Source organism: Heteronotia binoei, chromosome 6, assembly GCF_032191835.1.
Source record: "Heteronotia binoei isolate CCM8104 ecotype False Entrance Well chromosome 6, APGP_CSIRO_Hbin_v1, whole genome shotgun sequence".
Taxonomy (NCBI): Eukaryota; Metazoa; Chordata; class Lepidosauria; order Squamata; family Gekkonidae; genus Heteronotia; species Heteronotia binoei.
Window position 1 is genome coordinate 70,209,835 of NC_083228.1, and position 15,334 is coordinate 70,225,168.

At 40.8% G+C, this 15,334-nt stretch overlaps 1 protein-coding gene across 4 annotated transcripts in view; it reads left to right on the plus strand.

The window, feature by feature from the left end:
• SORCS1 (sortilin related VPS10 domain containing receptor 1) overlaps nt 1-15,334 on the plus strand; it is a 763,613-nt gene that overhangs the window by 603,377 nt on the left and 144,902 nt on the right. For all 4 annotated transcript variants that reach the window (XR_009555572.1, XM_060241701.1, XM_060241700.1 and 1 more), the window contains exon 9: nt 11,339-11,518. Coding sequence is in view for 3 of the 4 variants with exons in the window: in XM_060241701.1 (XP_060097684.1) it covers nt 11,339-11,518 (180 nt within the window). In the remaining variant the exon portion in view is untranslated. The remainder of the gene's footprint in view (nt 1-11,338; nt 11,519-15,334) is intronic.

Here is a 15,334-nt window from a genome sequence, read left to right on the forward strand (position 1 = left end):
GATAGGGCGCTAGCTGTTTGTTGTGCCGAAGGTGATAAAAGGCAGATTGTGCAACTGCTGTGACCTGGGCCTCCATAGAAAGGGAGACGTCCAGCATCAATCCCAAACTCCTCACCTTCTGGGATGGCACAAGAGGAGCGCCATCCAGGATGGGAAGTCAGATGCCTGATCTTAATCCCCCCCCAGACTCAGGTATAGGACCTCTGTCTTAGTTGGATTAAGCTTCAGCCGGCTTAATTGCAACCATCCAGCCACAGCTTCTACTGCCCTGGTCAGATGGTCTGCGGTAGCATCTGCATGGCCGTCTATCATCAGATAGAGCTGAGTGTCATCTGCATACTGGTGCCAATCCAGCCCAAAACCTCGGGCAATCTGGGCAAGGGGCCGTATGTAGATGTTAAACATCATTGATGAGAAGAGTTCAAGTGAATGTCACAGGGAAGTCCGCTTGCCAACCGCCACCCTTTGTCCCTGTAAGGCAATCCCCTGAACTCCAATGTCAGCAAGGAGGTGGGTCATTAGATCATAATCGACCATGTCAAAAGCTCCCAAAAGGTCTAACAGCAATAGCAGCACTGACCCACCTTGATCCAGATGCCTTATTTACCTGCTTTATTGGGTTAAAGTTATATAGAACAATGTGTTCTACATCAGAGTTCCAGAGGAGATTTTCCAGGCTTCAAGCATAATCATTGGACTGAGATGGAAGTTCCTCCACTTTACTGGTAGATCTTGCCTATGACCATGGGTGAGAGTTTACCCCAGAGTCAAAGCCCTACCCCACCTCAGAACCACAGAGAAAGAAAGTCACAATACAAATTTAATCACAAAGGCTCCCCTCCCCAACATCTGTATTTCAAGGAATTTATAATCTTGAACATAGAATGAAACATTAATTGTATTTCTGTAAGTCTTCTTTTGTGAATCTTTGGCTAATTTGGGGGCGGTTGGGAGGTGTCCCAAATCGGCTCAAAAAAAGCCATCCTTAAGCCTCCACATACTTCCTTGCAAGCCATCCCCATCCTGTCCATGGGGCGACATGGGCACGTTCAGACAGCCGTTGCGCACCATTCCTGCGCACCATTCCTGTCCCCTTATATTTTCAGTAGTCACGTGCATGTATGCACATGTGCACATGTACACTGAACACTTTTAATTTTAAAAAATTGAAAACACAATTTTATTGATAACATATGGTAACCATATCCGTTAATACCTTCTTTTTATCTATCCCATATGCTATTTTCTAATCCCCCCTCCCCCCGTTACTTGACTCCCACCGAAGTTATATACTTAAAATACTAACATTTAAAGGTACCCTTAAACCATAAGAACCTATATTCATATTCTACTTTTTTCAAGTACTTGATCATTATTAAAAATTGTCCAATATCCTTTTATATTCCATTCTTCTTCTACATAACATCTAAACTTTTTTCACTCCTTTTCATACACTTCCAAATCATAGTCTCTTAAGATTCTTGTTAGTTTGTCCATCTCACTCCATGTTATAACTTTTACAATCCAATCCCATTTTTCTGGTATTTTTTTCTTGCTTCTATAACTGTGCATACAATGCCCTAGCCGCTGAAAGCAAGTACCAGATCAAAGTTCTATCTTCTTTTGGAATTTTTTCCATTTGTAATCCCAATAAAAAAGTCTCTGCTACTTTCTTGAATTCATATTCCAAAATCCTTGAAATTTCTTGTTGAATCATTTGTCAATACTTTTTCGCTCTTTCACAAGTCCACCACATATGGTAAAAAGAACCTTCATGTCTTCTACATTTCCAACATCTGTCTGGCATCTTTTTATTCATCTTTGCCAATTTTTTTAGGAGTCATATACCACCTATACATCATCTTAAAATAATTTTCTTTTATACTCTGACATGTTGATAATTTCATAGAGTTCTTCCAAAGATACTCCCATGTATCATCTGTATTTCTTTATTTACATTGATTGCCCACTTAATCATTTGAGATTTTATTATCTCATCTTCCTTAGACCATTTTAACAGTAACTTATATATTTTTGAAATTAATTTTTCATTATCTCCAAGCAGAACTTTTTCCATTTCTGTTTGCGCACATCTTATTCCTTCAGTTTTGATATCATTCTCCACCAGGCTTTTTATTTGTTGCATTTGAAACCAATCATATTTTTTATTCAACTTCTCAGCAGTTTTCAATTCTATTTTGCCACTTTGTATTTTTAGTAATTGATTGTATGGCAACCCTCTCTCTTCACTGGTTTTAGCTGTTATTTTTATTACTTCTGCTGGCACTATCCATAATGGCTTTCTCTCATCACCATATTTCTTGTACTTCATCCATGTATTTAACAAATTATTTCTGATATAATTGTGAGAAAAAAAAACATCCATCTTTTTCTTCCCATAGTACATATAAGCATGCCAGCTGAATTTATTTCCATGAGCTTCCAACATTAAAAGTTTTTTATTCAACAGCATCATTCAGTCTTTTATCCATACTAAGCAAACTGCATCATGACATAGTCTTAAATCTGGTAACTGGAATCCTCCTCTCTCTTTAGCATCTGTTAAAATTTTCATTTTAATCCTTGGTTTCTTCCCAGCATATACAAATTCTGAAATCTTCCTTTGCCATTTATTAAATTGTTTGCTATCTTTCACAATCGGAATGGTTTGAAACAAATACATTATTCTCGGCAGAATATTAATCTTAATTGCAGCTATTCTGTCCAGCAATGACAGATTAAGTTTATTCCATTTCACCATATCTTCATCCATTTTATGCCATAGCTTTTCATAGTTATTTTTGAACAAATCAATATTCCTCATTTTTGTCTCCAAGCCCAAATACTTTACTTTAGAAGTAACTTCACATCCCGTCAGTCTCTGCAATTCCTTTTGTTATTTACTTGCATGTTTTTACATAAAAATTTCGATTTTTCTTTATTAACATAAAGTCCCACCAGCTCTCCATATTCTTGTATCTTCCAGTTTGGGAATCATGCTGAGCTGACCTGTCCTCTGAACGGGGACAGACTTAAGCCTCTGTTCAGGGTAGGAAAAGGCTTTTTTTGGCATCTTTTAGTGATCCCTGGGCCAAGAGAGGCGAGGCTAATGGCTACCAGGGATCCCGCCTTCTCAGTAGCAGCTCCCTACTGGTAGACCAACTGCCAGAGGAGGTTAAAGCCTTGTGGGACCTTGCCCTGTTCCGCAAGGCCTGTAAAACCATATTCTTCTGGCTTGCTTTCAGCTGACTCTGAGATTTGTAACAGTGGGAGGAATCCAGGGAATACTGATGTCATCAAACTTGAATAACATCAGAATCGAACTTGAATAACATCACAATGTTATTATCACCAACGGTTTTAAATTGTTTTAAATTTTAAGTGATTTTATTATTATGATGTACTAACGTGTTAGTCTCCTATTGTCTTATGATGATTGTTGTAAGACGCCCTGAACCTGCCTCGGTGGAGGAGGGCGGGGTATAAATTTAATAAAACCTAAACCTTAGTGTGTCACACACTCTACCATGAACCTTGTAGATGTGATCTTGGGCCAGTCTCTCTGGCTTACATACATCACAGAGTTGTTATGGGGGGTGGGGGGTGGGGGGGGAATGGAAGAAGGAAAATAATGTATACCACCTCCCTGACCTCCTTAGTTACTGTTATAACCCTCAAGTCATCAAATTTTAACATGTAAATTATTTGTGGGACTTCTAATAAGATACTTTTAAGGTTGTTCTAGATGACTAAAATGTTCTGGTCAATGACTGTAATAATAAACTGAACTGAACTGACCTCCTTGGAGGAAGAGCAGGAATAAAATGTTCCAAATAACTTGGCATGAAAGGAACTGGACATTTCTTTCCTTTTGCTTGTTTTCTTGATAGATCACCCCTACCCAAAGCTTGCCCCTGCTGGGAAAATCTTGTAAATTAGGGTTGCCAGCCCCCTGGTGGGAGCAGCGAGGGGAAATCCCACCCTAACTGACCTTTGCAGGCCTACTTCTGGTTGGGGATTATGCTCTGGTTTTGGGGCAAAACTGTATGTCTTGAAACTGAATTTACAATAGAGGTTTGCCCCAAAACCAGTGTGTCACCCCTGACTGGAAGTTGGCCCAAAACTGGAAGTAGGCCTGAAACTGGAAGTAGGCTTGAAAATGTTCAATATGTGCAACCCCCAGTGGCCAGGCAAGTTGACCTGGCAACCCTATTGTAAATGTCCATATTTTCCTTCTTCCCTGTGATGGCAAAAGCAAAAGCAATTCCACCCCAAGCAGCTTTTACTGTTATTTTGCTGCTGCATGTATCATGTATCATGTTGCTTCTAGTTTTTTTACAAGAATAGTAAAGGGGAATTATTTGTGCTTCCAGATCTTTAGCCTAATTTTTTATTCTGGTGATTTATTAAAATATTTTCATTGAATTTGATTGCTTCACATTGCTCTGTGAACCTCCTCATGGATTCTTGTTCAGCATATAGCCTAGGCAAACGGTCCATAACCTTTTGCTGCCTTCAGGCACCTTTGGAATTCTGACATAGGGTGGTGGGAGCAACCACAAAATGTCTGCTGCAGGAGGCAGCACCAACTGCAAAATGTCTGGGAGTGAGATTATGCGTAACTCTAACTGTAACTTTTCAGCATTTCAGGCAAAGGCTCTTCTTGACAGGACACCTTTTGAAATGAACATATTGGTTAAAAACATTTTATTGCTTAAAAAGAGCTTCCCTTCAGTCATGTGGTGCTGTGGTGGCAGTTGTTTCCGAAGCAATGTTTTAAGAAATCTGGAAAACCAATTGGATCTCCAATCAGAAGTCCTGCTGGAGAAAAGCCCCATCTGGTCACATCCACATTTTAAAACCACTCAGTGGGTCCTAGGAAAAGTGATGGATGCTGTGATGCCCATGGGTATGCTGGAGAATCCTGGTCTAGGAATATCTTAAATAATATCAGTAGAATTTCAGTTGTCCAGTAGAAGTGAAGAATACCCTGAGTAATGTCTTCCCTGTGTGATTTGGGAGCATGAGGCTTTGGGCCAAAGTGCTTCAGTGCCCTCAGGCTGCCTATTGGTTGCCCATCTTGGCGTAACTTGAAGGACAGCTTCCTAACTGAGCATTTATTACCTTATTCCTTTGAGAAATAACCTCTATTAAACACTTCCCAAGCAGTTTGATCTGATGTAGAATGCCACTTTTCTTAACAAGCCCCAGGAGGCCGTCTCTGTCACCCAGCACAAGAAGTAGATGTTCCTAAATTCACCTACATGGTATTTAAGGCAACAAAGTGCTTCATTACAATCTCACAACATCTTCAAAGGGTGAACACTAAATCTGTATGCAAGGGAGCTACAGTGGAAAATGTGTGTTTAGGATGCTGTTATCAAAGCAGGTAACTGCTTTTATTAAAAATGAACAAAGTACAGTGCAGTCAAAAGGAAATGAAACAAGAAGGGTCTTTTATGACTAGAAGGTCTTTAATCTCTTTCAGCTCAATTACTTTGCCCAAATAAAATCAATGGTGCAAAGAGTTCTTAGAGACTGCAGTGGCTTGTGGAATGTTGGAGCAGAATTTTCATACCCAAAGTAGTTTGATCTCTGCATTCCTGACCTCTTCAGAATTCAGTCCTTTAGCTGACTTAGGCAAAATGAAGTGGTTGAATTTAGTGCCTTTGATGTGGTTATTATTGATAGTGGTTCCAGGTGTCAGCTTTCCAGCAATGACTCAAAATGGAAACAATGTATCTAATAGAGAATGTGTGGGTTATCATACTTCTAAAAAATATGAGATTTATATCCTGCCTTTCTGCCATCACAAGGGCTACCAAGGTAGCTTTTGTGGGGTGGAATGATGGGAGAAGAGATGTACGATGATACCTATGAGCAGGGGTCACTTTGTAGAAAAATAGGTGGTGGAGCTCATTCAGGGATTGTTATGCAGCTCCACCTACTATTCAATGGACAAGGTGGGGAGGAGGAGGAGGAACCCTTAGAAAGGTTCAGGAGCTGTGTTCCTGTGAGCTCCTGCTGAATCCAAGGCCTGCCTATGAGCAAAAAAAAGGAAGCAAAGAAACATAATTAAGGAACCAAGCAAGAGTGCTGCATGAAAAAGTAGACCTCCTTACTTTTGGGGTGCCTGTGTTACGTGAGACATTCTACTTGGCTGGTGGGAACTGAAACAATCTTTTCTAGCCTGTAGGTTGGGATCTAGAAGTGGGTCATAAAGCCTCTGAAAGTGGGTCATGGGTCAGCCCTTTCTAGTTATCGCCTCTGTCCTTTCAGTTGCTCCCTTTTGTATTTTGGAAACCAAGATCTGATCCTGGAAACAGTATTTTCAGTACATTAGTTGGCATTTCTTCCTCTTCACTGTATATACATATTGATCAAGTAAAATCTGTTGTGATGGTTACTAAAGTGAGTTTTTTAAGAACCTTAGATTAGAGGGAGTTCTGGAGAAAGAGAGGAAGGTCAAAGGCTGGAATGAAACCTGCATATTCAAAGGTGTATTTAAAGAATGCCACTTGCTTTGGTTTCATAGTGGAGGCAGCATAAGAACATAAGAGAAGCCATGTTGGATCAGGCCAACGACCCATCAAGTCCAACACTCTGTGTCACACAGTGGCAAAAAATTTTATATACACACATACACTGTGGCTAATAGCCACTAATGGACCTGTGCTCCATATTTTTATTTCCTTTATTTTGTTTGTTTGTTATTTAAACTTTTAGGCCACCCTTTCCCACAAGCAGGGTTAAGGGTGACTCACATTAGGAAGTCTTATGCAATGTTTGTTTGTTTCTGTAGATGATACAATGCTGAACTAGACTGGTACCAAGGTCATAGTTAGCCTTATGTGCCAAAAACCTTGGGCCAGCCCAGGATGAGTCACCAAACTCAGTAAATTTGTACTTATTGATCACAATATCAAAAAGTTTGAAAACCATTGAACTGGAATACAGGCCCTATCATTATCTGTGGATGCTGATGTCTCAAGAAATGTCATCTGGGACTCTTTAGTAAAGTGTGTGAAATGTTTGTAATCTCAGAAGCAGTGGAGTCTGGTCTTCATATCCTCAGAGAATCCTTTTCTACATCAGAAAAACTACTTTGGAACTACTGCATGTTAGAGATTCACTGTAGGGCTCATTCTGCATTTGTAGTAAGTATGAGTGAGGCTAGCATTCCCCTATACCTATGCATTTCAGGCAAAGAGGGATAACAGCAAACTAACCCACCATTATCATTCTTCAGGGTGTAGGACCCTTCATACTATTACATTCTCCAGCACACCATTGGAAACAGCACATGCAGTTAAGTCATCTATGAAAAGGATTCTTCCAATGGTAGTTTTAAATAAGAAGAGCAATTCTGCATTTTTATAGACTCAGGCCACCCCCACAAGTACAATCCTATACAGGGTGATCTGAGTACAAGAGTGGTCATAAGGAATTAGTTGAGTGGCTGTTTCCCTAAATTCTTGGATCTCATCTCTGAGGATCAAGAGAGAAGAAAAATGTACCACAGGATGGAACACTTTGCTGATGGAAACCTGAAGCAGAAAAGAAAGAGGAATTTTTACTCAATTCCCACTCACTCTGTGGTGCATTTTCTTTGTCTCCTGATCCTCGGAGAAAAATGACAGGTTTCTTGGGGAAGGTGGGAAGGACACAACCCACCAGATCCTTCTCCTTCTCCTCCACTGGATCCAAACCTATGTATGTAGTGATGTGAAATGGTGACAAGGACTATGTTCTTAAAATAGACCACTGGGAAATGAAGTGTCTCTTTAGCGCTGCCATCCATCCACGCCACCTACTGCCATTCATGCATGCTTGCCCTATTTGGATAGCTTTGCATTTCCAGCCTCCAGAATGTGCCACATCTTATCTGCCTGACTTTTGTTAGCCTGCCAGAACATTTATATTGTTGCAAGTTCTGTAATGGTGGAAAGAATCAGCATTCCCTGTCCACTTTTAATCCGTGGGTTATTAGGACAACACACCCCGGCAACCTCTGGAAGGGAGAAAAGCCCACAAAATTCAAAAATAGAGGCTCTTTAAAATCATTGACAGTATCTGCAATAGAGATAATAAATCAAATACTACATTTCTAGCATTACAGGCACCAATAGGCCAACTTCTTCTAACCAACTGAGAAAAGGGCACTTGCAGCATGATGGTGTTTCAGAAAGCATTGACCTTTTGCCCCTTCAGTTACCCAAGCAAACTCAGTGTGCATGATGTTGCTCATTCTTTTTCTTTGGAAAAGCATAAAGGCCAGACAGATGGACTGCATGTAAATGCAGACTCTCCTGCATTGCTGTAAACTGGGAGTTCTGAAGACTGGGGTTGTGATGTTATTGTGGGAAGCAGTATAGGAAAGTTAAACCAACAAATGTCAGTGGGGTATTCATTAATTGGAAGATAGCTTTCTTTTCTGTTTTTTCAAAAGGCAAGAGGTGAATGGTTATTTCTCTTGAAAAAAATGGTGGTGGTAGCACTTCCCTCTCTGTCGTCTTGTATTTGGCTTATCCATGTCAACAAGGAGGTTGTTTCATAGAATGATTTACCCAGCAAAAATAACAGGACAATTACTGCACCTGATAGGAAGAATAAGGGCCTCATTAAGTGGAACATGTGAGAGGTGTCTGTTGCACATGACAAGGTTCTTGACAGTCCCCCAGCCTAGTAATATAAGGAGTGAATAAAGAAAGAGTTTTTAAAAATTGAGAAAACCAGTTTTAGCTCATTGTTATCAAGAATGCAATGTATTCCCTCTCTGTGTGCACATACACACACATGAATGGTCTGGTTATCTGCAATTTATGAGCACTGAACTGGCATTCCTTTTGGTCTTCTATTGTGGACTCCAAACTCTGTAACAGGATTGCCATTTTGAGACTAGAAGACTGACTTGATTCAATGATAATGTCTGTTTAGTGTGGGTTTGAGTAGGAGGGTGTCAGTGAGTTGGGATTTCACCTCAGAAGGGCTGTCAATCCCCAGGTGGGAGCATGGGATCCCCTGGTTTGGAGGCCCTCCCTCCACTTTAGAGTCATCAAAAAGAAGGGGGAGGGGGGAGGAAATGTCTGCTGGGCACTCCATTATCCCCTATGAAGACCGATTTCCATAGGGTATAATGGAAAATTGATCAGTGGGTATCTGGGGCTCTGGGGCCCTGTAGAGGCACCAAATTGAGGTAGAGGCACCAAATTTTCAGCATAGCACCTGGTGACACTCCTCAAAATGCCCTCCCAAGTTTCAAAAATTTTTTACTGAGGGATCCAGTTCTATGAACCCCAAAAGAACGTGCCCCTATACTTTATTATTCCAAATGGAGGAAAGGCATTTAAAAGGAGTATGGTCCCTTTAACTGTGTTGGCCAGAATTCCCTTCAGAGTTGTGGCCATTTGTGCTTGTCACACGCTTGCTCCTGGCTCCACCCCCAAAGTCTGCAGATAATTCTTGAGTTGGACTTGGCAACTCTACTCCTGAGAGATGCCTGCTGAAGACTTCTTGGAAACTCTGAACTGAACTTTTTGCAAGAAATGGGCAATGAAAGACTAGTGGCACCCTTTCACCATGTCCAGGACTGAACATCAGCACAGAATATAAAAGACATAACTTCCAGATCTAAAACTAAGACCCATATATCTAGTTTGAAGTAGGGTTTGATGTTGGATCCTAGAGCTCAATAATGTAAGAAATGGCAGTTTTAAATTTGTGCAAAGTTCATTGAACCCCTTAACCATCTGTACAGATGTGATTGTGCACAAATAACAATAACCTTATGTGTAATGGCACACAGAAGTAGCTTGCAGCTGTATAAAGTGCATTTTTGGTGCAAATTGCTATCAGTTTGTCTGTGGGTTCTACCCAGTTCACATTACCTCATATGATTGTGGACACACACTGTATGCATCTGACTGTGCAATGGCTGAACAATTTTCTACCACCAGTTCCCAAACATCAAAGCTTAACAAACAGGGTTTCCAAAACTTTAGGGAGATTGAGGAGTCCTGGAACTTTTATTTCTAGAAATGACTTCTTGAAGGTCAGTTCTCTTGAGGAAGACAGAGTATTAGTGAGGCTCATTCAGAGTACCCAATAATATACATTTGCATTTAGCAAAGGCAGAGGAACAGTACTGTAGGACTTAGTCCGTTGATATGAGTAGTTTTCTTACCTTTCATTGTTCTCGTCAAAGTCTAGAATTTTGCTTTTTTATTAATTATTTCATTTCTAATTCTTCCGCTTCAGATGGCACCACCAGTACATATCTACTATAAAATTGGCTATGACTACTTGTTTTGCAACCCAGCTATGGAGTAATTAGAAATTGGGACTAAGAGTTTGTTTCTTGGGAGGCAGCAAATGCCACCTTGGGACAAGAGCTGGACATTTTAAAGGAAACTCTATAAACTGCATAGTGCAAATAATTAAAAATATATAGTTTACAAGTATCAACATCACCAATAATTGACTGCAGTCTGAAGTTTAATCATGATCAGATCAGTAATTTATATTCTCTCATAATGGAAGATTAAAATAATAATGTAAAAGCACACAAAAGATCTGAAAAGAACATACTGTTCTATATCTCTGTATTTATATTATGTATCATTGTAGATCTATAAGTTTAATAGCTGTTCGTAAATAATGCAGTTCAATGCACATTCACTCTAGCCTTGACAGGAGTAACTCTGCATAGTATTTCTCTATTTGTGCTAGGGCAGTGTAACCCTATACTGTTAATTCACTAAATGATATATTAGCTTCCTTCCTTCCTTCCTTCCTTCCTTCCTTCCTTCCTTCCTTCCTTCCTTCCTTCCTTCCTTCCTTCCTTCCTTCCTTCCTTCCTTCCTTCCTTCTTTAGGTCTCATGTGATACAGTGCATATAAGGGGCTCCTTGAACCACTAGAAGGATAACCATCACATATAAAACTGACAACCTGTGTTCCCTGATGGTCCCCTTCTCCTCCTCCTCTCACATCAGTGTTTCCCAGTTGTAGAATTTTCTCACATTGATGAAGGACAAGAGCTGGATAAATATTGTATATTTCCTGTACTAAATGTGCCCATCTTTCACTGCTATTGTGCAATGATATTGCCAGTGTAAATGTTCACTTAACAAGTTCTCAGTCCATTCTTGATCTGCATATATTTGCAGAAGAGGATGTGTAAAATATGCATGTGCACTTGCAAGTTGATTGGCTTTGGTTTCTGATTAGATTTCTTAATGAATCTCTGCTTTTCTCCAAGAAGATATTCCTTCCCTGCACTTGGAGTGAAGACAAGGGAGATGCCCAAGAGTAATATTTGTTTGTACTCTTTCTCCCAGGACATGCATGTTATCAGCACGGATGAGAATCAGGTCTTTGCTGCAGTTCAGGAGTGGAACCAGAATGATACATACAATCTTTACATCTCTGATACCCGAGGGGTCTACTTCACCCTGGCTTTGGAGAATGTCAAGAGCAGCCAAGACCTGGAGGGCAATGTGATGATAGACCTCTATGAGGTATGTGACAATAGCAACCATTCTTATATATACACAGGATAATACCTCACTAGGGCACAAATACCTCACTAAGGTTTTTACCTGTAGCTAAAAGCTTCTCCAGGCCAGTTTTCTGAGAAGGAGTGGAGATACCGAGAAATTTGTTACATCAGGCCATTCCAAGATGTTGAGTTTGATTTACAGCCCTCTAAACAGTATAAGCTTGTTTCACTTTACAATCGCTAAAACTGAACAAGTGCTATCTAAGTGTCAAGAGAGGGCAGTTGTGGAAGACACAAGAGTTGTTTTCAAGACCTTCTGCACACTCCTCTCTCTAAAGATTAATCTCAACATAAGGCCAAATGTCTCTAGAAGCACTTAATACTTTTATTTCTTTGGACTCCCTTTTATAGGGAATGGGCTATTTTGATAGCATTTTAATAGGATTTTAATATACTATTTATCTGTATCATATAGCAATATAAGAGGCAATATTCAATCACCATCAATTTTAAAGGCTGATATGTGATTTTTTAAACAACAACAATAAACAACTGTTGGGTGGAACCAGCTTCCTCTTTCTGTCCCTCTTAGCTAAAACCACTAATTTGGGGTTTGTTTTTGGCTCAGATATAACTGAATGCACACATCTACAGCAGCCAACTGTCAGGTTAGCATGTATAGTAATATACACTTTTAGACTGTTCTTTGAAGACTAGACTGGCCCCCAAATATCCATGTTATAAATATCTAATAAAGAGAATGCCTCTAGGTAAATCTCTATGACGGAGCTGTCCCTCTTGCTGCCTCTGGCGGGAGGAATGGATGGACAATTGCTAAAATGATTCCAAATTTTGGAACCTCCCCTAAATACCTGGATTAAAATCCTAAAATTGTAAGAAGAGTCTCAAAAATTCAGGTTAGCAAGAACCATGCTCTTACCCAAATCCAGATCTGAAATTAATTTAACATTTTTGAAGTGCACTCTGCTTCTTTGCTGAAATATGTAGGTACAGGTCTAGTCAGTTCCTTTATAGAAAATCAACTGGAATAATCTGTATACCCTCTTTGGGTCCCATAGTAGAAGAAAGAAAGGATATAAATAATAATTCAGAGTCGTGTATGGTAAGGAGCTTCGCTTTCAGATAGACAGCATTCAGGGACAACTGGAACATTACATACAAGCCCCTAGAGAAATTTAATTTTGAAATATGACTTTTTCCAGCTTATACAGCATGGGAGTATCCTTTTTCTTACAAGTGAAACTTGGGGGAAAACTTCACCACAATTTGGTAGGGCCACCAAAGGCCAGATAGAATTGTATCTATCTTGCATACAACCCAAAGATAGCTAATTGGCCAACCTGGCTATACAGAAAAATGCCATTAGGATTTCAAAATGATGCCTCAAGAGTGCCCAGTGCTGTCCACCTGAATCTGAAGCCACTTGGTGGATTGAGTTTGACATTGATATTTGACTTTGCATGTTGCTGATTGGCAAGCACCCTGAGACAACTGTGCACAAACCTGGAACGTCTGTTGTTTAAAAGCAGACAGATTGTGGAGGAATGGGCATGCCATTTCCTGATCACACAGAGAAAGGTTTCTTTAGAGAGGAAAAAAACCTGATTAATCCCTGTAGCACTTTGGCAGGCCACTGAAAAGGCTGTTGCCTCCTATTACCATCAGGTTGAGGAGTGGTTTCAGTCATTATGTAAAGGTGTCATATATCCCAAGAGAAGGGGGAGCGGTCGAACGAAAGCCTTCTGTATTATTAGCCTGACAGTTCATAGAAGTCTGGATTGAAATTGATGTGATCAGACCAGTCATGTCGTATCTGCTGATTGCCTAGATAGAAAGAATATTGTCTGACACCAAGGCTGGCACAAAACATTCCCTTCAATCTGATTGTTCTGGCTAGGAGTGAGCTGAAAGCCACCCAGTGTAAGTCTCCCAGTAGGATTGCTATGAATGATGAGTGCTTAGGGGTAAATGGAGTTAAATAACACAGGAGGAAAATCAAGAACACGGGGGGGGGGGGGGTGCGTTCAGACGTACCATTAGTAGCGACACAGCTCCATCTTGCTGATGGATTAAATATGTTAGTCCAGACATCCACATCTGGCAATCGAGCGTCATCCAGGGTCATCCCGGCTTGCTGCGGAACAATGCCGCATTAATTTGACAGCACAGAAAGTCTGGCCCTTTTTCAAAGAAGTGGCACAAAATCGGTTTTTTCCTGTTTGGACAGCTCACGCACGATACTGCCCCTTGGAATGTTTACCACCCCTCCCACCTTTTTTTTTTTTAAAGCCCCAGCAGACATGCGCATTGCCAGATCATCTGGGAATCTGAGGTGACGCTTCTGCTTCTCCAATCAACACAGGATTGGAGTGGGGGGGGGGACATTATCCCACTATTCAGAACAGGAAGAAAATCTTTTTTTTCCAATGTGGAGGATTTCCAGATATCATTGTCACTGCCAATTTCTAGGAAAGTAATTCCTGGCAGTTCCCTGGTTTGAATCGGCAACGTTAATTCCAGAAACTTTTCCCCCTCCCCCCCCGCCTCTGAAGCAACATTTGATTTCCCACCTCCAAACAGTTGGGCGCATGTTCAATGGACCCCCCCTCCCAGAAATCACCATCTGATCACGCATGCGCCAAGAAAAGAGCGTGATAGTATTCGATGTCTGATCGCTCAACAACAGAATGAGTCGCATTCTTGGATGCTCATCTGATCAGCCCTGCATCTAATCAATATTCAGCGGTTCAAATTTGAGTGCTACACACCCGCTTTTAATGTGACGTGTGACCGCACCCAGGGTTGAGTAATCAGAGTCTATGTGGGTGGGAAAAGGAGTAGTGGTAGATAATAAACATATACGCACATAATCCCAGTAACAGTCATTGTAGCAAACATCAATCATAGGCTTTATTCTTAGCTTATTCCCCCTCCCTTGGCAAACTATAGCTACTACACCAAACAGGGATACTCACTCCCTACTTCTATCAGGTTTGGTGAATACATTTCACTTTTATTTCCAGGCAGTTCACTTTCATTTCCAAGTTTTGTATAGCATTGCCAATTGCTAGGTGGGGCCTGGGAATTTCTGGAACCACAACTGATCTCCAGACTACAGAAATGAGTTATCCTGGGGAAAATGGCTAGGACTGGGGAGATCCAGGTTCAAATTCCTACACAGCAATTAAACTCACTGAGTGACCTTGGGGCAGTTTGTCTTTCCCTCAGCCAGATCAATTACAAAGGATAGCTGGGGGATGAGAGAAAAATGGATACCAGCAAGCTCCTTCAAGAAAGTATGAGAGTAAAAAAAATGTAAAAATAGAAATCTTCACTTTTCCAGAGGAAGAGGGAATCTGCTCATAAGTCTGAAATCTTCTAGTGTCCAGAAGATGAGATAAGAGTGTACAGGCTGGGATAATTCAGAAAGACTAGTGTATGGTATCTCATTTTTCTTTGTGTCCCACTCTCAAATCTCCTGGGTAGTTTGTGTGAGTTGCTTGGTGACCATCATTGGGTCAAGCCGACTTGTGCAAATTGTGTGTTAGTGAATCACCAAACAAATCGTGCTGGTTGCCATTTGGCCTGGCCAAGTTGCTTAGTACTGAATTGCCTTGGTAAGTTCCATGGTGGCCACTGCTGGACTTGGCCAAGTTGTATCAGGTTGCAGTGGTGAGTCACAATGGCTGTTCCCAGGTCTGGCAAGCTGGGTACTCATTTTACCAACCTCAGAAGAATGGAAGGTTGAGTCAACCTTGAGCTTGCTACCTGTACCCAGCTTCCACCAGGATTGAACTCAGGTCATAAGCAGAGA